The sequence below is a fragment of the Vombatus ursinus genome, unplaced genomic scaffold (genome assembly GCF_900497805.2).
Source record: "Vombatus ursinus unplaced genomic scaffold, bare-nosed wombat genome assembly UNPS02014832.1, whole genome shotgun sequence".
Classification (NCBI taxonomy): domain Eukaryota; kingdom Metazoa; phylum Chordata; class Mammalia; order Diprotodontia; family Vombatidae; genus Vombatus; species Vombatus ursinus.
In genome coordinates, this window is record NW_020954610.1 from 10805730 (window position 1) to 10830697 (window position 24968).

At 39.9% G+C, this 24968-nt stretch overlaps 1 protein-coding gene across 1 annotated transcript in view; it reads right to left on the bottom strand.

The window, feature by feature from the left end:
- The window catches only part of LOC114025799 (ankyrin repeat and SAM domain-containing protein 6-like), a 78111-nt gene that overhangs the window by 47247 nt on the left and 5896 nt on the right, over nt 1–24968 (bottom strand). The window contains exon 2 of the mRNA XM_027839328.1: nt 3229–3731. Within this exon, the coding sequence (XP_027695129.1) occupies nt 3229–3731 (503 nt within the window). The remainder of the gene's footprint in view (nt 1–3228; nt 3732–24968) is intronic.

Below are 24968 nucleotides of genomic sequence, written 5' to 3' on the forward strand. Positions count from 1 at the left end.
GCAAATGGATGGCCACATCAGGGGAGTCATTAATGGTCGGAAGTCAACCTGGAAGGAAGTCTTAGTGAAATGCCACAGAGGTGGCTTGGGTTTGCTCAATGTGCTGTTTAGCATATGTTTGTGAATGACCTGGATAAAGGCAGAGAAAACATGCATCTCAGACTTGCAGATTGCACTAGAAAAGAAAGCTAAAACAATGACTGACAGAGTCAGAATATAAAAAGATCTTGACAGGATAGAGCACTGGTTGGGTACCACGGAGAAAAGTATTTGAAAGTCTGTTACATGGTGCAAGAAGGCTTCCAGGAAGATGTGAAGTTTGAAGTGGGCTATGAAGGATGGCCAGAATTTGTATAGGCAGAGAGAGGAGGACATTCTAGATCTGAGTGTTGTTTGTTGTTGAACCAGATTTTAGGTCTTGAATGCCAGGCTAAGAAGAATCATTAAAATAGCTTCTTCCTAAAGAACATTGTATACTCTAACAGCGATTTTGTTTTAAGAACAACTTTAAGTGAACTAGTCATTTGATTACTAAAAATACCTGAATCTATGAAGGATGATGCTATCTGCATCCAGAGAAAGAACACAGAAGTATGTATAATATGGTTTTACAGATTTATATATGTATGTATATATATATATACACATATATACATATTAATATATGTGTATATTTGTATATATATATATATATATGTATACACATATATTTGTCTTTAATGGTAGCCATCTCTAGAGCAGGGGGCAGGGAGGGGAAGGAGGAAAAAAGTTACATGATAACTTTATTATATGTTTAAAAGAAAAAAGCAAGTTGTACATAACAAATTTGCAGTTTCATACGCAGTCTTCTTTTTTGCTATTCTACTTTGTTATTGAAATGCTCGTTTTATTTCCAGAATAAAAAAAAAAGAAAAAATACTTTCCTACACTTTGAAAAATAGCCTCTCCTCTCCATACTTTTAACACCACATTAGTACTAATCATTTCTCTCATATTCTTAATCACAGAATACTCCAATTTATAATTGTAGATTGACTCCTTGTTCTGGTTGGTAGCACCTCAGGATATTTCCATTTTCTCAATGAACATTTAAAATTTTTGAAAATCAAATTTTAATTTATTTAAATATAAAAACAAAAATATCATGGAGTACTTTTAGGAACAATTAGGTATTAGAAGGAACATGGACCATAGTGGAATCTGAAGATCTGGGCTGGAGTCCTAATACCTCCATTATTAGCCATCTACCTTCAAAGAAGTAATTTAATCTCTCTGAAACTAGGTTACATTATCTGTAAACTGACAGTGATAATACCTAAATTATCTATGTTATAAGGATGTTATGAGGAATACACTATAAACTGTAAAACACTATATACATGTGAGTTGTTATTATAAAAAGAGATTTGAACTGAAAGTAGGGAAGGTATTATGAAGAGAAAAAAAAGAAAAAAGAAAAGAAAAGGCAGGCAGATAATTTCTTCCTGTTTGGAAAGCAATATCCATGTAGAAATCATGCTGGTGTACATGGCCACAGTTTTTTTTTCCATTCTGCTCCTTTTTAACTATGAAGAAGGCAGATTCAGGTACCCTGAGCACTTAGAATTAGAAGGCACAGGAAAGATGAACCTTTCAAGGTTAGAACTTGATAACAACCTTTCATTAAGACCATTTGTATAACAGGAGAAGAAAGACTTCAAAGTTTTAACATCCACCAAAACTGGTTAGTGGACAGGTCAAACAGGGCAATAAAGATTCAGAGTGAGTTAGATCTACTTAAATCTAAAGAAAACCACAGTAGACTGAAGAATAAAAACAGTTAACAGTGCATTTCTTGAACTCCTATTCTAAATTATGCAACAGATTTTGACTATAACAAGTGAATAATTGTTTTGAGGTTTTAACAGCAAGTTGCTGAAAGGCTTTTGATATAATTAGTCATACCTATACAAATAAAATTATTTCAAATATATAACTATTGTCCAGGTACCACCATCTATTTTGTGGAAACTTACTTGAGATCTAAGACATCTCCAAAGGCCTCATGTTGGAAAATGCTATCCACATCCTAAGAAAGAATTATGGAGTTTGAATGCAGATCAAAGCATACTATTTGTTATTTTTTTCTTCTGTTGTGTTTTGTTTCATCTTTCTGGTGGTTCCTCCTATTGGTTCTAATTCTTACTTACAACATCACTAATGTGAAAATATGTTTAATAGGAACTGCAGATTGCAAGCCATCTTGGGGAGGGAGGTGGGAAGGGAAAGGGAGAAAATTTTAAAACTCAGAAGTTTATGAAGTGATTGTTGATAATTAAAAATAAATAAAAAAAAGAAACTTGAAGTCCGAGTACTGTAGCTAGAAATTAAATAAAGAGCTCTTTAAATATTATTCTTACAAAGAGAAACCAGAGCTATAATTAGCTGGGCAGGGGGAGATGCTGAATGGGTCTTCTTTCCTCTCCATTCAATGCTTCCTCTCCATAGCAACCACCATTTCCATGCATAAGTTTCATGGACCTCCCCTGACCTGTGCCCTCTGCATGGTGCAGTAGTTGCCACCTCAGTCTTTGCCATGGTATCTCTTTCTTGGACTCCACTTTTCCCCCTAATTCCCATAGGGGCAAGGGCCAGGCTCTCAAAGGGGAAGGGTAACTCCTTCTCCCAGAACAACCACACCTATATTTGGATTGTTTTATGCCCTCTCCACCCACCCACCCACAATTGCATTTGCTCTAAGTGAAAATTTTGTTGTTGTTCAGTCATTTCAGTCATGTGCAACTCTTTGTGGCTCCATTTTGGGATTTTCTTGGCAAAGATAATGGAATGGTTTGCCATTTCCTTTTCTAGCTCGTTTTACAAATGAGGAAACTAAAGCAAAAAGGATTAAGTGACTTGCCCAGGGTCACACAGCTAGTAAGTGTCTGAGGCCTGATTCGAACTCGAAAATGAATTTTCCTTATTCCAAGCCCAGTGCTCTATCCACTGTGCGACCCAGTCATCCCCTGAGTACTGTAACTCCTAGTAACTGCTATGATTCGAATTCTCACTACTCATCAGCAGGACATCTTCAAGCCTAGCCCTGTGATTCTTCTACTCTACTAAGCTATCAACAACTACACTTCCATGCACTGCCCTTAAGTAAAAAAAACAAAAAGTAAATGGCAATTTTTTTTAGCTTTGCAATGCAAAACAAGCAAACAAAATCAAGAGGACAGAGGCCCTTACCTGTTTTGGGTCTAACAGTTGTAACAGAATCCAAATAGTCTATCATTTCTTTATGTTTGAAATCAAGTGCAATTTCAAAAGAGGTTTTCTCCAGCACATTGACATGGTCAGGGTTAGCTCCTTTGTCCACCAGCTGCTGAGCCACACTCACTCTCCCATTAAGAGCTGCCAACATCAGCGGACTCCAGCCCATAGTCTTCACACTGTAATTGGCATCAGCTCCCCACTCCACTAAGAGATGGACCACTGCCTCATGTCCATGCTGGGCAGCTATCATCAGGGCAGTTATGTCTGGCAGGTCCCCTTTGTTGCCATCCTCAAGTACACTGTGATTAAAATGGTCATAATTGTCCACAAAGGCTCCTGTTTCCAGTAAGAGCTTAACTGCGCTGAGATGACCACCTCGGGAAGCCATGGTGAGCACACTTGCCCCAAGTCTGTTCTGTGCATTAATATCTGCCCCATTTTCCAACAGTATGTGAAGCACATTTGTATGTCCAAATCTGTAAGGAGAGTAGGGAAACAATTAGAGAATCCAACAATGAAACACACTATAATAAGTGACAAGGAAATAGACCATTAGTCAAATTACATATTTATGCAATTTTATTCATCTATGTACAGCTATCTCTATATACATAAACATACACATTACATATAATATTTATAAATATAACATTTTGGACCAGACTTTTGTGATTTCATTGGTATATGGGACACCTGGTTAAAAAATTCCCTCTACTAATGCAGATTGGCAAATGCTCTGTAATTTTTTGTCTTAGAAGATTGTTTGGGGCATTGGGATGGTAAGTGACCTGCCCACTACATGTCAGAAATGTGACTTGAGGTCTGGTTTCATTGACTTTGTGGCCAAAGCTCTATACACTACGCCACACTATATATGAAAGGCTGTGTGGTACAATAGATAGAATCCTGGCCTCAGAGTCAGTTAGACCTGGCTTCAAGTCTCACCTCTGATGTACACTGAATGTGTGACAGTAATAGCATATATTAATATCTATATGTATACACATAGGTATATGAATACACATATTCATGATGCCTTCCATCCCTTTTCATTATTTTCCCAGACTTCCACTTTCTCCAAAAAAATTTTCTAGATCAATCCTTCTTGGATTTCATTGTTCCATTAATTTCAACATCCTCCACCATTTACATGTGTATATGTAGATAAATAATACATTGGATGCAGAGTACTAGTAGGTATTGGCCATGATACAAAGGAAAGGGAGATAAATGTGGCAACTACCTGAATGAACTTACAACATGAAAGGAAACACAGGACAAACACAGGCAAAGCAGACATACACAACAATGTATAGGTGGTTGTAAAATTAATTATAGCTTTATAGAGATCTAAAAGGTAGAGAAAGCTGGAATAAATGAAATAAAGTGTCAAAAAGGGGTTAATTTGGGAAAGTTTCATGGAAAAAAGAGACATTTACCTAGGAAAACAAATAACAAAAAGGATGGAAAGGATTGTCTTAAGCAGAAAATCAGAATTATGGAGAAAGAAAAAAGTACTGATGAAAAAGGTGACCTGCCACTTTTAAAGTTAAAACTGGCCACAAAGAAGAGAGAACTGAAATTGTCAGAAAATCAAGTATTAATCTTGCCTCTGTTGTGTTCAGAGGCATATATCTTCAAGTAAACAAAAATAGACCATGGGTACTGTGCCTTGTGGTTGAAATACTGTTGGGAGTTTATGAATGTTCTAACTGGAATGAGAAAAAGTCTAAAAATCTTTGCCAAGATTGGCCACCAGTGAGACCACAAGAAGGCTGAGCTTAAGAGTCAGAATTTTTGACCAATCCACTCAATGCTTTGACATCCTGGAATAAAAGCACCAAGCAGTGTGATGACAGACGTGGTATGTGTCATTTGGTGCTATTCTCTTCCATTTTCTAAAGAAATATCCCAATTCAAACGGGAATGATATTGAACCACCTTCCCACTCCTCATTTCCTCCTTGGTACCAACATTGTTCCAGGCATTAAAACCTTTGAGTTATCTTCCACTCCTTCCCTCTCCCTTGTCCCTCCATCTCCTGTGGATTTTTACATCACATATCAGAAATCCAGTGCCCCTCATTGCCACTGTCATTGCCTTTGGTCAAGCCCTGACAGTTTCATGCCTCAACTACAATATTTGCTGACCTGATCTTCGTGCTCTCATTTCTCCCTCTCTCAAAAGTACCCTGCATGTCTACAAACAGATCACCTTCAAAGCCTCCATTTTCAGCATGTCCCTCTTTGACTCCATCTCAGAATCTATTTCCATAGCCAATAAATAGCCAAATCCCACCAATTTTATCTCCACAACTTCTCTTTTTTTTTTTTCCACATCTGTCTTCTTTTCTTCACTCATGCAACCATACCTCTAGTTTTAGCCTTCATGACTCTTTGCCTGATTGGTTTCCGTGAATCTCTCCAGTCCATCATCCACATAATTATCAAAATAATCTTACCAAATAACTGGTCTGGCAATGTCATTCCCCCACTCAAAAAGCTTCTTCAGTGGTTTCCTGTTGACTCTAAGATTAAATATAAATTCCTCGATCTGGCATTTAAGGCCCTCCAAATTACATTGCTTTGTCCTACTGCCAATCCTAAAAGTCAATGTTTGGGTAACAAATAGATACAAAGTGTTCAGATGGCCCTAGTCCAATATTTGAACTGGATCAAGAAAGATGAAAGATGCTGTCATACAGTAGATACACAAAGGCCTCAGCCAAGAAGGCTGGGTTCAAGTTCAGCCCGATATATCCTGGTGGAGTGACCTTGAGTTATTCACTTAATCTTGTAATGCCTCTTGTAATGCCAGGACTATAATTGCAGAACTGCTATTGATCTACATTGGTGGTAAAAGTTCCCCAGATCAATGAAATCATAGGTCCATGCCAAAAAAAAAAATTATAAAGAACAAATAGATTGGTTGGTACTGGGAAGAACCAAGTGTCTCCACAGGGAATCTGGCTCCTCGTAGAAGCCCATGACCAACAGCTCTTCTGACAAAGTGGATCAGACATCTCAAGGTCCCCACCCTCAAGCATATCACATCTGTTTCCTAACTGACACAACTAAATACTCAGAAAAAAAACCCTGCCCACCATGTCTACTTACTCAAACCATATTAAACCAATATCATTCTAGTGTGCCCAGTTTTCCCACATACATCTATATTTGTCTAGAGGCACAAAGAACATCAGTAGCAACACACACTAAAGTCAAAGAAAATCCAGGGTCTATCTCATCATTCAATTGGCTGGAAGTATAGGACTGTAAGGATTGGTCATGGAAACAGGCTCACTGTGCTTGCTGCTGCCAGACCCAGTTTTCACTGGGCCTGCCACATTTAAGAGGAATATTAACATATTAGAATGAGTATAGAAGGGGGTAACTTGGGTGATAACAGGTGTTGAAACTATAACCTAACTAAAGTGGGTGAAACAACTAAGTAGGTTGAGCCTGAAGAAAAACAAAGAAAAGAAGTAATAGATGAAAAATAATAATGATGATGATGATGATGATAACATTTATCATAGTGCTTTAAGGTTTACAAAACATTTTACAAATATTATCTCATTTTTTCCTCACAACAACCATGGAAAGTATATTCTATTATCATCTCCACTTTACAGATGAGGAAACTGAGTCTAATACAGGTTAAATGACCTGCCCAGGGTCCTGCTTTAGACACTCAATAGCTGTATGATCCCAAACAGATCACTGAATTTCTGTGAAACACGGGTGGCTCAGTTCTAACAAGGTTAATAGCACCTACCTCATAAGGTTATTATAAAGCTTAAATAAGAAAAACGTATATAAAGCCCTTTGCAAGCCTTCAAAGCATTATACAAATGTCAGTGCTAAAACAGGCAGAACTGGGATTTTCCTTCAGCGTTGGAAACCAGCCTTCTGTCCACCACACCCAGGCCTCTAGATTCTAGGTCTGGGCTTATTCCACCACCCTACTTTCCAACCTCAACCCATCCCTGGCCCTAGGCTGCTGTAGCTATCCATTAATTCTTTCCCTCCCACCAGGACATAGATTGCCAATGTTTGAGCCTAAATCCACAGAATTTAGTGAGTCTTATAACAGGTTTGCATGCCTCCCTCATAATGACTGTGAATCAAGTCGTAGCATTCTGTTTTTCTATATACAGGGGAAATGTCCATTGACTGGCTGGGCAGTAGGGGTGAAGAAGCACAGTTGTTGGATGCTGAGGAGAAAATGGTAGGTTGGGGGAAACTGAGTCTGACTCCCTAATCCATGGGTCTCACCTAGATACTGTTCCTATTTCCCTCTGACCTTTCATCTGTTTAAAGGTTCAAGATGTTCCAGGATCCATTTTCTTTGCTCATGATGGTGGTCAGATTGTAAAAATCACTTGTTGCTGACCACTTCCTCCCCTACAAATCCAGGCAGCCAAAAGCCCATGGCTCGCCCTGCCCTCTCCCTCCACCCAGAATGAATCACAGATTAAGTGTTCTTGAAATGTTGGCTGAAGTGCAAATCTCCATTTAGCAACAGGACTGAGTGCAACAGCAAAGGACTAACAGAGTGGGACACTCCTCCCCTACCACTCTGGAAATGGGTAGCAAAGGAAGGCTGGCATTGATAGCTAAGCTAAGTCCTTAATATATTACCCACATTAGTGGTATTTCATGAGCACTTGAGCACTTCTCTTAACACCTTCTGGCCAAAAGTGAAATAACTATCTCTGGATTCCTGTTTGATTCCATAGCACAGTACCTGCTCATTCCTTGAGCATTCACAAACACAATCCCCCCCCCCCCCCCAAAAAAACCAACTTACCTAACAATCACAAGGCCCTTCCCTTCCAACCACTTTAAAGTTGCTTGATATCCTCGGTTTGGGTTAGTTGGCCCCAGACAAACATTGTGATGTATGAAACTTGTCTTTGGTGTCCTCTACTTCTCCAGCTTTTCACCCTACCTCCTCCTCCTGGAGTCCTCTGCATTGGACTGGGAGTCCAAGAGATATGGGTTCTAGTCTTAGCTCTGAGGGAAACTAGCTGTGTGATCTGAAGCAAGCCATTTGATCACCCTGTGCCTCAGTTTCCTCATCCTTAAAATTAAAGGGCTAGATAGAACCTACCATCTCTTACAACTCTAAAATTATATGAATCCAGGTGTCCTCCCCAGCCCTCCCTTGCCCATTCCCGAATGTTACACTTGCCTGCCAAATGGTCAATCAGTCCATGAGATGTTGTGAATTGGTGAACTCATCTGACTGGTATGGCCCCAGCCTGCAAGATGCAGTTATGCCAAGGCTGATAAACCCAGAGCCTTGGTATTCACTCCCTCCCCTTGCCTTTTGCTGAATGGCACAGCTAGAGTTAAGTTTCCTACATGCCTGTTCCTCATTCTTCATTTTTTAATATATAATTTAGAAAACAGCCTCATTTCACTAGTCCCTGGTATACTATTTCTCTTCCCCTATTGATGACAAAGAAGTTTCCTATTGAGGCCATGATGCCTCTTTGTCTAAAACTCTATAAAAGTTTGAGCCCCACCATTCTGGACAGCAATTTGGAACTATGCCCAAAGAGCAATCAAACTGTATACCCTTTGATTCAGCAATACCACTACTAGGGCTGTATCCCAAAGAGATAAAAATTAAGAAAAAAAAAGTGAAAAGAATCTATTTTGTAGTGGCTAAGAACTGACAATTGAGGGGGTGCCTATCAACTGGGGAATGGCTGAACAAGTTGTGGCATATGATTGTGGTGTAATGCTACTGTGCTATGAGAAATGAGTTCAATGATTTTAGAAAAACATGGAAACACTTGCACAAAACAATGAAGAACAAAATGAGCAGAACCAAGAGAACATTGTATACAGTAACAGCAACGTTGTTTTAAGAATGACTTTGAGTGAATAAGTTATTTTGTCCACTATAAATACTCAAATTACTTATGAAAGACATAAGAAGAAAGACACTATTTGCATCCAGAGAAAGAACTGATAAATAGAAGTATGTATAGAATAATTTTACATACACATACATACCTATATACATACATACATATATGTATGTATGTATGTACATACACCTATACCTATTTGTGTGTAATTTTTAGGATTGCCATCTCTAAGATAGGGGGAGGTGGGAGGGAAGAAAAAAAGAAAAAAATTTACATGATGATTTTGTTGTATATTTGAAAGGAATAGCAAGTTGTGCATAGTAGATTTGCAGTTTCATGTGCAATCATCTTTTTTATTGTACTATGTTACGGAAATGCTTGTTTTATTCCATAAATTAAAAATAAAATAAATTTATTACTACTATATATCAAAAGAAAAAGAAAAGAAAAACCTGGAAAGATTTACATGAACTGGTACAGAATGAAGTAAGCAGAACCAGGAGAACATTGTACACAATAACAGCAACATTGTACAATGAAGAATTGTAAATGACTTAGCTATTCTCAGCAATACAATGATCCAAGACTATCCCATTGGACTCAAGATGAAAAATGCTGTCTTCCACCAGAAAAAGAACTGCTGGTGTCTGAATATAGATCAAAGCATACTTTCTTTCTTCCTCCTTCCTTCCTTCTCCCCTTTCTTCTTTTCTTTCTTTTCCTTTTCCTTTCTTCCTTCTTTCTTTCTAGTTTTTTTCCCCCCACAAAATGACAAATATGGAAATGTTCTACATGCTTACACGTATATAATCTATATCACATTGCTTACCATCTCAGGGAAGGATCAAGGGAGGAAGAGAGGGATAGAATTGGGAAATCAAAACTTAATAAAGAATGTTAAAATTGTTTTTACATTTAATTGGGTGGAAAAAAATAAACTTTTTTTTTTTAAGTTTGAGCTCCAGACGGCTTTGAGTCTTTGACCAGTATGAAAGCCACTGTACACCTAGAAGCACACAGCAGCACTGTCTGCAAGCTTCCACATCTAGAGGCTGCCCACAATGGTGAAGAACAATGGGGGCCACACTCTAAGATTATTCCCTGTTGGCATCTGTTCTCCTTTTCCTCTTGTGAATAGCAATAAGGTTGTGTCATCTGCTATTCTTGTGTGGCCCTACTGCTCTTAATCTGTTCACTAAAGATATCAACTGATAAAGGCTTACCCTGGGAGGACAAAAGGAATAGAGTAGGTACAGCACATGGAATTATAGGATTTTGAGCTGGAAGGGACCTGTATCATCTAGCCCAAATCTTTGGCAGATGAGAAAACTGAGGACTAAAGAAATAAAGTGATAATAAATATAACATCTAGCATTTATAGCACTTTGAGGTTTGCAAAGTACTTTACATATGTTAACTCATTTGATCCTCATAACAACCATGGGGGAGGGGGGCAATGATTATCTTCATTTTATAAATGAGGAAACTAAGGTTGAGAGAGGTGAAGGGACTTGCCCAGGGTCAGTGTCTGAGGCATGATTCAAATTTAGATCTTCCTGACTCTAAGTCCTACACTCTGAACCTAAGTTTCAAGGGAAACACAACATTGATGTAAGCATTGATGAAATTGCAGATCTACTATGCACAACTTGCTATTCCTTTCAAATATATAACAGAATTATCATGTAAATTTTTTTCTTTTTTTTCTTCCCTCCCACCTCCCCCTATCTTAGAGATGGCAATCCTAAAAATTACACACAAATAGGTATAGGTGTATATATATACATACATATGTATGTATGTATGTATGTATATAGGTATGTATGTGTATATAAAATTATTCTATACATACTTCTATTTATCAGTTCTTTCTCTGGATGCAAATAGTGTCTTTCTTCTTATGTCTTTCATAAGTAATTTGGGTATTTATAGTGGACAAAATACTTATTTACTCAAAGTCATTCTTAAAACAACATTGCTGTTACTGTAATGAGTAGAGTTAAATAAACAGCCTTAAGAGGCAGTGAGACGCCCTCCCCGCCAGCTAGAAGATATTTTTTAAAAAGCCTAAATAGCAACTTGTCCAGAATGTCATAAAGGGTCCCCTTGTTTAGGTGCAGCAAATTGGACTAGAGGTTGTGTGGTGACTTGGCCAGATGTCAGACTAGGAGTTAGGAACATCTGTGTTCAAGTCCTATCCATTAACACTTAGTAGCTGTGTGGCCATGGACAAAGTCTAGACCTAGACTATCTAGGTCTCAGTTTCATCACCTCTCAATGTTAATATCTGCACTGTTTCGCTAGGCTGCTGTGAAGTTCAATGAGCTAACATATATCAAGGTCTTTGGAATAAGGCACTAAAGTAAATATCTGATATTATCATTACTATTATCTTATCTAGAAGAATTCATGTTTCAAAATGAAAACTGGACTAGATTTACACCTTACAACACGCAGTCTCCACTTTTTGCCAGAATGTCTTCTTGGAAAATGGCATTCTAATCAAAATGGCAACAGGAATAGTGTTTTCAGGTCCATACTGTAGAGCCATAGTAAAAACTGCAGCTACCCTTTTCTGCCACGAGATGGCACTCTTCCACCAGTAAGATGCCATGTTAAACTGCCCTGAAAACGGACCAATCTGATAGATCAAACTAAACAAATGCGAAATACGTATGAAAAACCAGTCAGGTGCTTAGAAGTTGGGCATTTAAGACAGAAGAGAGAAGAGGAGATGGGAGGGGAGGAAAGCAGAGATATAGAGCTATAGATATAGGTATATCTATACACATATGAGACATCATATCTATTCCATCTATATTAGGTATGTTTATGGCTTATATTGTCATTTAATGACGTGGACCCCTGCAAGAACTCAAAAACAACAATATAGGGTAGCTAGGTGGCACAGTGGATAGAGCACAGGCCCTGGAGTCAGGAGGACCTGAGTTCAAATCCAGCCTCAGAAACATAACACTTACTAGCTGTCTGACCCTGGGCAAGTCACTTAACCCCATTGCCTAGCAAAAAAAAAAAACAACAAAAAAAAAATTCTAGGAACTGAAAATTTTATGTTTTGTGTTTTGTTAAATGGAAATAACTTTCTGTAGATATAACTATAAATATATTATTTCTGAGATTAGAAAATGTGGGTGCTGATTTCATCAGATTCTAATTTACCCTGCACACAGCTCTGATCATGGTTACTCAGATGGCTTCTTTGATGGCTCCCTATTGCATACCAAGTAAGAGTCCAACCTCTTTACGTTGATAATCAATGTCCTTTTAAACAATTAGACACCAGGGCAGCTAGGAGGCACAGTGGATAGAGCACCGGCCCTGAAGTCAGGAGGACCTGAGTTCAAATCCAGCCTCAGATCAAACACTTGACACTTACTAGCTGTGTGACCCTGGGCAAGTCACTTAACCCCAATTGCCTAAAAAAAAAAATTACACACCAATTTTCCTCCCCAGGCTTATCTCACATTGCCCCCATTCACATAGGGTATATTCCCTCCAAACCAAACTTCTTCCTATTCCCCAAACTAATTGTGGTCTTTTCCACCTCATATGCTTTTCCCATAAATGAAAAATGTTTCTGCCTCATAATCTCTGCCCCTTGAAATCTTTTCCGTCCTTTCAAGGCCCAGTTATGATATGCCACCTCCTATATGAAGCATTCCTGATCTTTTGCCAGCCAAAAATTTCTTTCTGCTTCTCTAATACTTTGTTTATATCATTCTTCTCCATTTATTATATGTTTACTTGTCTCAGTGTTATTTACTTTCTTCTATTATTTACCCCACTAGATCTTGACTTCCTCCATAGTTAAATGCCAACAATAAAATAATTTATAATTTATAATAACAATATTAGCTAGCAATTATAAAATGCCTAAAGGTTTGCAAAGTGTTTTAGATATATTATCTCATTTCATCCATAACTATGGAATAGATGATCGCTACCATTCTCTGGTACTATGGCTTAGTTCAGATATTTTCATCCAAATGAGAACATGCAGATGCTGAGGAGAAAACATCTCAAGCAGTCTGAAGCATCTACCATGGTCCAAGTGCTGGGATTAGAAAGGCAAAAATGAGACCATCTTTGCCCTCAAAGAGCTGGTTTCCATTGTATCTATGGAAACATAAACACTAAGAAACAAAGCCTGGATCTAAGAGAGTAAGTTCTGAGTGTGCCAGATTGCATTCTATTTAAATAATAGCAATCACAATGAATAGATCAGAGACTGAGATGATACTGCCTTGGTGTGGATACCATCTTTCCCCCTTTATGCCCCTTATGCCCAGAGATGGGGAGGAGGAGGTACATATATAGATTAAAATGGATAGAAGGTAAAGGGGGAGGGTAGCTCAAGGAACTAGAGATATCAGAAAAGGCTTTAGTCCCTTTAGCTGGGACTGAAAGGGAGCTAAGGTTGTAAGAGGGGGAAGTGGGGTAGGAGGACATTTTAAGGTGGGTGACACCTTGAAGGATCAGAGAGAAGAGAGGGAATGTCATGTATTAGGAACAGTAAAGATGTTATGCTTGGAGAATCCGTAAGAGTTTATGAAGGCGAGTAATGTGTAATAAGGCTTGAAAGACAGTCTGGACCCAGGTAGTAAAGGACTTTAAGAGCCAAATTGAAAAGTTTATATCTGATCCTAGAGTTGATAAGGGGCCATATCACCTCATGATCAAATGGCTCAAGAATTGCAAAGCTTGTGTAACAGTTTATTAAAGGGGAAGTACTTCATAAGGATATAACTGTAAACACAGTTTTCTGTGACTGGAAAGTGTGGGGGTCCATGTCACCAGTGCTAGCCCAACAGAACCCCATTAGGCAGAAAGGGAAGGTGTAGTCATCTTCTCTGTCTCCCCAGCCTAGGAGGCCAAACTCTTGTTGCTCAACAACTCAGCCTATCTTCTGACCATTTTTGCTCATGTCCTATCCCTGAATGACCTGGTACTGTTTGTTATTCTCACTTTTGCTTCTGTCCCCAGCTAATTCACTTATCACAGCTCTTAAATCTGGATTGGCCTACCTGGTTTTTGACAGACAAATTTATCCCGCCTCTTAGACATCACGCAGATGAAAGAACACTGGATTTGGAGTCCTAGGACCCAAGCTCAAATTCTGTCTTTAATCCTTGGGATCTGGACAGTTAGTGGTGCAGTGGATAGAGCACTGGCCCTGGAGCCCTGAGTTCAAATCTGGACTCAGACACTTGACACTTACCAACTGTGTGACCTTGGGCAAGTTAACCCCATTGCCTTGCAAAAATCAAACAAACAAACAAAAAATCCTTGGGATCATAGATTTAGAGTTAGTCATTTAGATGACTTTAGAGGTCATCCAAGATAAGGAAACTGAGGCCCAGGGAGGGTCAGCAACTTGTCCAAGGGTTACAGAGGTAGTAAATAATGAAACTGGGATTCAAATCAAAACCCCTTGACTCTAAAACTTGTCTCACCACCGCACCAAGCTGCTAGCAGTTCCTTTGTGATGTTTGAACAAGCCAGTTCACTTCTCTGGAATTCAGTTATTCACTATAAAATGGGAGGAGGAAGGAAACTAGATGATCTACAAGGGTCCTTCCAGCTCTAAATTTATAATATAGTTTATCCTCTGGTTGAGAATTTGCTTTGTACCTCTACCAGGCATTTTCCCTAAGCTACTGAGCCTAATTGCAAGGCTCCTTTGCATTGCAAGATGTTTTTCTACTTGTCAATTTTCATCCTCAAACCTAAGTGTTTACACCACCTGCTAGCTAAACATCTGGTGCAATTAAATTAGTTGAGAACTGAGACTGTTGAGGACTTTCTTGGACAAGTCATGTGGAGCAGTAAAAAAAAACAAAAACAAAACACTGCTCTCAAGAGTGGATTTCATGACACTTATGAGTTGTGTGACGCAGTTCTGATCACTTCTGAGCCTCAGTTTCCTCCTCTATTAAATGGGGACAATAAATACTTAACTACCAACCTCACCATCAGTGTAAAGAAAGAACTCTGCAAACCAAGCACTAAACGTGTGATTTTTATCCTGAAAAATTGTTGTATGTAAAGCTAAAATCACAGTTGCAGACTTCTAACCAGAAGGCATCTCATTTTATAGGGAAGAAATAAAAGTTTAGATGACTTGAACAAGGCCTTCCCCCAAGTCCCCTCAGGGACTGGTCTGCCTAATGCCTCATTCCTGGTTCTGTTGCTGAAATGCCAGAAATGTTTCTGGAGCTGTGCATGTAATTATTAACTTGTGTTCAGTCCTCATGCCCAGAAAAGGAGGATCTTGAATTGGTTTTGTTTGAGCCTACCTGGAACAATGAACTCCTTCAGAGGGAGGGCTTTGTTCTCACTTTGTTCTCTTATTGGGTCAGAGAGGGTTAAGGGAAAAGATTATCCCTATGACTATGCAAATCGGATCCCAACAAGTTTTGTCCTTTATTTTGCTTTGTTACTTTTCCTCTCCTTAATTACCTATTAAATAAAATCTTATTGTTAACCCTATTATATTTCACAATTGGATTAAAGAAAGGGTTTTTACCTTTGCCTAAGGCAGGAGTGCTTAAGCTGGGTTCCTAGAACTTGTTTTTGACAAGTTTAGTTCAATATAAATGATTGTATTATTTTATTACAAATATATTATTATATTACCCCCCCCAAAAAAAAACTATGTGATTTTTTTATGCATTTAAAAACACAATTCTGAGAAGGGGACCTTAGACTTCAGCAGACTCGCCATGACACAGAAAAGGGCAAAAACCCTTGGGCTAAGGCAGCCGAGCTGGAGAAACAGGAGTACCCCAAAGCCAGGCTGGGATGAATGGCAGGGAGAACTGAAGGGCCAGCACTGAGGTGCGGGATACCAAGCTAGGAGGGAGTAAATGCACCAAAAAATACAGAGAATTACAAATGTAACCAACATGTTGATATATACTCCCTTTCTCTTCCTCCCTTAAAAGAGAGAGATCTAGATCTAGATACAGATATAGATACATAGATACCTATAACTATCTGTCTGTCTGTCTGTCTGTCTGTCTATCTATCTATCTATCTATCTGGAAAGGCAGGGAGGGAGAGAGACTCCCTAGATCACCTAGATATACTGCAACAGATGGGTCATTTTTGGTCCAAAGAGCGACTGTTTTAAGTACATATCTAGGGGGTGAAAGACTCCACTTAGTAGCATTTTTAACTTGTCTTAATACACATTTCTTGAATCAACTGAATTTCAGTTTAAAAAAAGGAATGTCATTAGAGTTTTAAATTTTTGTAAGTAACAAGAGAAGCTAACTACCTTTGCGACCTTGGGTTTCCTCAGTTTCCCCATATGTAAAATGAGAAGATTGGACTAGGCAGCCTCTGAAGTTCCTTCCAGCTCTAGACCTGTCTCCTTAAACTGGACAAAATCAGCCTTCTGACTCTGTCGCCTTTGTCAATATGTTGGCACTCAAATACTTACATGGAGCGGTGACTTCAAAAATGAGGACACTTTCTCCAACCAGGCTGCTGCGACCCACCAGTGCCCACCCCATTCTGGGTGATTCTCGTCCGCTGGTGGATAAAGAAGCACAAAACTCTGTTCTTCATTCTGAAAATGGGTTTCTGCCCCCAGCCCACCCTTAGAAAGCCTCAGTGAAATAACACCCTCGTGACACTAGATCAGACAACTCCCCTAGGAGGTTACAAAGACACAGAATGAACATACCTCCAACAAGCGGAGCATGGCATGAGCTGAGGAGCCTCATTTACATCGGCAGACAAACAAGAATGAAGACATTCAGTTAGGAAATCATTTACCCAAATCACTTGGAAATAAAGTGGTCTAATCAGTTACTGCAAAGAAAAGCAAAGCAAAGCAAAGCAAAGGAAAGAGGGTTTAGGACAGCGTGTTCTGCTGTTTTCCTGTAGTGTTCATGAAGCTGTCACTGGAACTCTTCCCATGCCTAAATGTGGGTTGCCTCCTCTCCCTCTTCTCCAGGTGGGGCCACCATCTAGGGCTAGGAGGCTCAGGTAAAAACCAGGGGGTGAGAGTTAAAGACTTTGCACAGGGCATTCAGCCTTTAACCTGCACTCCCTTCTGATGTCTACCCAAGGTCCCTTCCGAAGCAAACCAAAGTCAACATCTAACCTTGCCCCAGGATTCCAGTTAGTTGCATTAACCCTTTTCAATTTCTCTCAGTCTAAAGGGGGCAGAGCCAAGATGGCAGAGTGAAAGCAGTGTCTTGCTTGAGTTCTCCCCCAAACCCCTCCAAATACCTGTAGAAAATGGCTCTAAAGAAATTCTAAAGCAGCAGAACCCACAAAAAGACAGAGTGAAACAAACTTCCAGCCCAAGACAGGCTGGATGGTTGATGGGAAAGGTATATCATGCCAGGTCGGGAGAGGAGTGCAGTTCGGCACAGGCGCGCAGGCCACAGCAGCGAACCTGGAGCATGCCTCAGAGGACTGAATCGCGGGCAGCTGTGGCAGTTTCCAGACTTCTCAACCCATGAACGCCAAAGACAACTTAGAAGGTCAGAGGGAAAAGTTTGTGACTGCGGTGAGAGAAGGAGCTAGGTCTCAGCCGCAAGTCCCAAGCGCAGCTTCTAGGACAGCAGCTGCCTCCTGAGCTTCTGGCCCACAGACTGAGGGGGAATCAAGTGACTGATCAGAGGGGGATTGCAGGGTTCTCTTTGCCAGTGCTGAGGCAAGAATGTCTTGCTCTGCCCGTGCTCGGATCTGGGTCACAGTTCTGAGGGGAGGTCCTGGGGCGAGGAAGAGTGCTGGCATGGTGGAGCTTGTTGGGGCAGTGGAGAGGAAACACCTCGCCCCTTATCATACCACCTTGGAAGAACTGAAAATTTACAGGTCCCTAGAAGTATCTCTGAAAACAGCTGTACTGGGACAGTACATTCTCCACATTGGAAACAGAGTCTTACCTTAACAAAGAGTTTAAAACTCAAGTAATTGGCCGGGATCATGAGTAAGCAGCGCAAAAAGAGTCAGACTATATTTGGTGACAAAGAAGATAAAAACATACAACCAGAAGAAGACAACAAAGCCAAAGCTCCTATATCCAAAGCCTCCAAGAAAAATATGAATCAGTCCCAGGCTTTGGAAGAGCTCAAAAGGGATTTTGAGAAGCAAGTAAGAGAAGTAGAGGAAAAACTAGGAAGAGAAATGAGAGTGATGCAAGAAAATCATAAAGAACAAGTCAACAGCTTGCTAAAGGACACCCAAAAAAATACTGAAGAAAATAACACCTTAAAAAATAGCCTAACCCAAATGGCAAAAGAGGTCCAAAAAGCCAATGAGGAGAAGAATGCCCTAAAAAGCAAAACTGGCCAAATGGAAAAGGAAGTCCAAAAGATTACTGAAGAAAATACTTCTTTAAAAATTAGAATAGAGCAATTGGAAGCTAGTGACTTTATGAGAAATCAAGACACTATAAAACAAATCGAAAAGAATGAAAAATTAGAAAACAAAGTGAAATATCTCATTGGAAAAACAACTGACCTGGAAAATAGATCCAGGAGAGAGAATTTAAAAATTATTGGGCTATCTGAAAGCCATGATCAAAAAAAGAGCCTAGACATCATCTTTCAAGAAATTATCAAGAAAAACTGCCCTGACATTTTCGAACCATAGGGCAAAATGGAAATTGAAAGAATCCACCAATCCCCTCCTGAAAGAGATCCCCAAAGGAAAACTCCTAGGAATATTGTAGCCAAACTCCAGAGTTCCCAGGTCAAGGAGAAAATATTACAAGCAGCCAGAAAGAAACAATTCATGTATTGTGGAAACACAATCAGAATAACACAAGATTTAGCAGCTTCTACATTAAGGGACCGCAGGGCATGGAATATAATATTCTGGAGGGCAAAGGAGATAGTATTACAACCAAGAATCACCTACCCAGCAAAACTGAGTATAATCCTTCAGGGGAAAAAATGGTCATTCAGTGAAATAGAAGACTTTCAAGCATTCTTGACAAAAAGACCAGAGCTGAATAGAAAATTTGACTTTGAAATACAAGACTGAAGTGGAGCATGAAGAGGTAAACAGGAAAGAGAAATCAGAAGAGACTTATCAAGGTTGAACTGTTTACATTCCTGCACAGAAAGATGATATTTGTAACTCATGAGACCTTTGTCAGTATTAGGGTAGTTGAAGGGAAAAAAATTATATGTATATAGATAGATAGATAGATAGATAGATAGATAGATAGATAGATAGATAGATAGATAGATAGACAGATAGAGAGCACAGGGTGAGTTGAAGATGAAGGGGTCATATCTGGAGAATAAAATTAAGGGGTGAGAGAGGATTATACTAGGAGAAAGAGAAAGGGAAAGGTAGAACAGGGTAAATTATCTCACCAAAAAAAAACCAAACAAACAGAAAAGAAAAGGCTCTTACAGTGGAGGGGAAATGGGGGAAGGTGAGAGGGAATGAGTGAATCTTATTCTCATAGGACTTGACTTAAGGAGAGAATAACATACACACTCAATTGGGTATGGAAATCTGTCTTACCCTACAGGAAAATAGGGGGGAAAGGGGACAAGAGTAGGGGAATGATAGAAAGGAGGGCAGATTGGGAAAGGGGGTAATCAGAAGCAAATACTTCTATGGAGGGACAGGGTCAAAAAAAGAATAGAATAAATGGGGGAGGGCAGGATAGGATTAAGGGAAATAGAGTTAGTTTTTCACAGCATGCCTACTATGGAAGTGTTTTGTATAACTGCACATGTATAACCTATATTGAGTTGCTTGCCTTTTAAATGAGGGTGGGTGGGGAGGGAGGAAGGGAGAAAATTTGGAACCCAAAGTTTTAAAAACACATGTTTAAAAAAAATGTTTTCACATGCAACAGAGAAATAAGAAATACAGGAAATGGGGTACAGAAATCCATCCTTCCCTACAGGAAAATAGAAGGGGAAGGGGATAAGAGAAGGGGGGGAGAGATACAAGGGAAGGCAGACTAGGGGAAGGGGTATTCAGAATACATGCCATCTTGGGGTGGGGGGAGGGGCGAGATGGGGTGAAAATGTGGAACTCAAAATCTTGTGGAAGTACATGTTGAAAACTAAAAATAAATAAATTTATTAATAAAAAAAAACATTGGACCAGGGAATCAAGGCTCTAGAACTGGCCGGGACCTCAGGAGCCATCTAGCGAAGCCTTTCTTTTCTTAACAGATGAGGAAACTGAGGGCCAGAGAGGTTAAATAATTAGCCCAAGATCAGAAAGTAAGTATCAGAGGCAGAACCCAGAACCTCTGACTCTAGAGCACCAGGTTCTTTCTGCTGTCGTGCTTAGCTCTCACATAAACCTTTAGTAAATTGTTATAATAAGGTGCTACCTACCCCCAACTCCCAAATCAGACTTTAGCAAAAGTAGAAGTTCTAGGGCAGCTAGGTGGCATAGTGGATAGAGTACCAGGTCTGGAGTCTGGAATACTCTTCTTCCTGAGTTCAAATCCAGCCCCAGACACTTACTAGTTGTATGACCCTGGGCAAAGCACTTAACCCTGCTTGCCTCAGTTTCCTCATCTGTAAAATAAGCTAGAGAAAGCACTCCAGTATCTTTGTTAAGAAAAACCCAATTGAGCCCAAGAAACGTAGCCCACAACTAACTGAAAATGGTTGACAATTGTAAGGAAGATTACAGAGGCAACTGAGTGGCAAAATGGATAGAGCACTGGACCTGAAGTCCCAAACACCAGAGTTCAAATCTAGCCTCAGACACTTAGTAGCTGTGTGACTTAGTAGCAAGTCAGTCAGCCTCAGTTTTCTCATCTGTAAAATGGAGATGATGACAGCACCTTCCTCCTAGGGTTATTGTGAGGACCAAATGAGATAATAATTGTAAAGTGCTTAGCACAGTGCCTGGCACATAGTGAGGGATAAACATTCCATACTTAGGAAGGGTCCCAGGCTAGAAAGGATCAATTGCATATGAAAAAGCCCTTCTGAGCAGCAGAGCCAGCTGAGCAACTTGTCAGTCAACTAATACCACACCAGTCCAGAGAAAGTGATGACATAAAGACCCTAGGGAGCTTGAGTTTTGAGTTGCATTAGCCATGTGGGTTCCCTACCTACCATATTACCATCGTACTTTTAAGTTTGTGCCCACTCCCTCCTACCTACCCAATGGACTCTATGTGTAGTGGTGGGAGGGTACACCCCTGATTATGGGGGAAATGCTTTTAACTACTGTTCTTGCTAGGCATTTGTGTAAATGCCTTTATCCAAAGAATACTTGGTCTCCCGGCTGAACTTTAAGAAGCAACATGGCAATGGGGGGAATCACGAGATATTGTTAGGAGAGCCACCCTCAGGACTATCCCCTAGAATCCTGAACACAGTAGAGACCTAATCTGCCAGTGTGAGTTGAAGGAATGAGCCCAGAGAGTATGTTACATTATAATTTCATTACTTTTTTTTCTTTCTAATGTATTTAAAGTTAATTTTTAATAATAATTGCTAGCATCTACATAGTGCTTTACAAATATCTCACTTGATCCTTACAACAACCCTGGGAGGCAGATTCTATTATTAACCCTATTTTACAGATGAGGAAACTTCAGATGAGAGGGGTTAAATGACTTGCCCAGGGTCACATATCTACTAAGGGTAAGGCTAGATTTGAGCTCAGGTCTTCCTGGCTCTAGGTCCACTACTCTATCCACTATACCAATTAGCTATTTAAATGGACTAGAACAGTTCTGTGCTCATCATTTCCAAACAACCAAGACTGGTGGATCATCCTACCAAGTTGGGTCAATGTACAATTGAACAGTCCATCTACTGTCTATCATCCTTGCTATGTGATCTACTCATGACTCTTCATGTGGAAAACTGCCTCCAGTAAATGGGCACCCTTCTGCTCAGCTCTTCATCATCAATATGAGCAGACCAGAAAAATCTGCCCATTATTTTTCTCTGCACTGGGTGACCACAAGTTTCTGCTCGATCACTTCCCACTGTAGACCAACATGACAACATGTGGATTATTTTGGACCATACTGAAGATGAATATTTCTGCCCTGTTTTCCATAGGTAATTAAATCAGGTTAGGTCAGACAGAGGAAACAATTATGAAAAAAAAAATGTTAACCAGTATGGTACCAAGTGCTGGAGAGTTCAACTAAGAGAGAGCAGTGTGGGACAGAGTTGTGAAGCCTCAAAGAATGAGTAAGATTGAAATAAATGAATGGGAGAAGAAAGAGCCTTCTAAGTCAGTGTGGGGGGCAGGCCAGTGAAAGGGAGTCAGCATGAATAAAGGCACAGGAAAGAACGAGACATGCTTAGGAAACATTAAAATAGCCATTACTGCCCAGGGGAGAGGTTACATTTGAGGCAATGGTGGGAAATAATGTTGAATAGATTAAGGTAAGGCCAGATCATAAGAAGTCTCGAAAGTCAGAGAGGTTTGATCTTTATGCATCGAGCAATGATGAAAGTCAGGTCACAGAGAAGATTAACCTGGTAGTGTTGTGCAGGATGGTTTGGAGAGAAGAAACTGGGCTCAGTGAGATCAGCCAGGTATTAGGGCCTTGATTAAAATGGTAGCAGAAAGGGGCAGCTAGGTGGCACAGTGGACAGAGCTCTGGCTTTGGAGTTAGGAGGACATGAGTTCAAATCCAGTCTCAGACACTTGACCCTCATTAGCTGTGTGACCCTAGGCAAGTCACTTAACCTTGATTGCCTCACCAAAAAATAATAATAATAATAAAATATAATGGTAGCAGAAAAAATGGGGGGGAGAATTCAGATGGTGCTTTGAAGGAATTTTTTTTAAAAGGAGTCAGGCTAGATAGAAAGAATAGAAAGAATGAAGGAAAGATAGAAAGAATGAAGGAAAGAATCAAAAATGGCTCTGAAGTATTTAAGCCTGGGGCCAGTAGGTAGTGTAGTGAATAGAGCAATGGGCCTGGAGTCAGGAAACCTTAGATTCAAATACAGCCTCAGATACTTACTAGCTGTATGACCCTGATCAAGTGACTTAACCTCTGTTTGCCTCAGTTTCCCAATCTATAAAATGAAGATAAATCATAGCACCTACTTCCCAGGGTTGTTGTAACGATCATGTGAAACAATAATTACAAAGCACTTAGCACTGTGCCTGGCATTGTAGCAAGCACTATATAAATGCTATTATTATTATTATTATTGAAGAATGGTAATGTCCCATCCTTGGGAATTCAGAGGTTGAGGAGTGGGTAAGAGGCAACCGCTCCCAGTTTGGAGAGGGACAGTGCATATCCCCAGCAGACAGCAGCTGACAATAGAGAGGCTGGAACTGGAATTTTAGAACTGAGAATGGTGATAAAATAAAGGTCAGCTCAAGATAGAATCAGTACCACAAAAAGGCAGCATAATATATGTAGTAGGGAGAGGACAGCTATGCAGAGCAGGGGATAGAGTGCTGGGCCTGGAATCAGGAAGACTTATCTTCCCGAGTTCAAATCTGGCCTCTCAGACACTAGCTGTGTGACCCTGAGCAAGCCACTTAACCCTGTTTGCCTCAGTTTCCTCATCTGTATAATGAGCTGAAGAAGGAAATGGCAAACCACTTCACTATCTGGAAGGTACCTTGGAGGTCATCCGGTCCAACCACTTCATTTCAATTAATCAACAAACATTTATTAAGTGCCTACTATCTGCCAGGCACTATGCTAAGAGCTGAGGATACAAAAAGAAGCAAAAGATATTCCTTGACCTCATGGTTATAGATAAGGAAACTGAGGCCCAGAGGAATTTAAGTCATTTGTTCAAGATCACACAAGGAAGTAAATGGCAGATTTAAATTCAAGTAACCTTGACTCTAAACTCATAGGAAAATAATCTTGACTCTAACCTCTTTCCACACAGTCAGTCATTTTTTAGTCACGTCTGACTCTTTGTGATCATATTTGGGATTTTCTTGGTTTGCCATTTCCTTGCCAGATCATTCTACAGATGAGGAAACTGAGGCAAAGAGGGTGAAATGACTTGCCTAGGGTCACACAGCTAGTAAGGGTCTGAGGCTGGATTTGAACTCATGAAGATAAGTCTTCCTGACTTCAGGCCTAGCACTATATCCACTGTGCCCCCAGCTGCCCAAAATACTCTAAATCCTATGAAGCCAGAAGGTCAGCGAGAACAGAAAGGGTAGAAATGTCTGATAGATAAAATAATCAGATAGTCAAGAGGATGGAAAATCAAGAATCATATCATGCATAGAGAGGATACAAAGAGCCAAGAATGGGCTAGGGGCATTCAGATGAAAGAGTTTAAGTTTGTCATTTAAAAAACCTTTGCGGCACACAACACTTTCTCCAACAAGTCAGTGGATGCTGACCACATCCTCTCTGGCTTCTTCAAGTCAGCATCCAGACAGGTGGTTGCCATCAACAAAAACCCAGTAGTTGGAAAGCTAACATTATTTTTTGGGAAGTGGGGGCATTGGGGGGCTGGGAGAACAGGTGGGCAGAGAAAGGGGTGAGTTCATTTTTTGAGCTGTTAAGCTTAAAACGATGGTGAGATATACAAGGGCAGATAGACTGTAAACAGAACTATGGAATGACAGAACAGGTTAAAAAAAATCAGGGCCAAGGATGTTTGGAGACACATGCACAGAGGTGACAATTGACGTTGGGTACTATATATTCCCAAGGCTACACTCTACCTGTGAAAGAAAGAAATATTTCAAGAACATTCTCAAGAAGATACGAATCAACCAGGCCAAAGGCCTGCTATTACCATGGAAAATTCCCATAGTGATCATGATTGATTTAGGTCTTGGTCTATTTCCACAATATGCAGATAGTCAATACTAGTGGGAGCTCCCTAGAGACCCT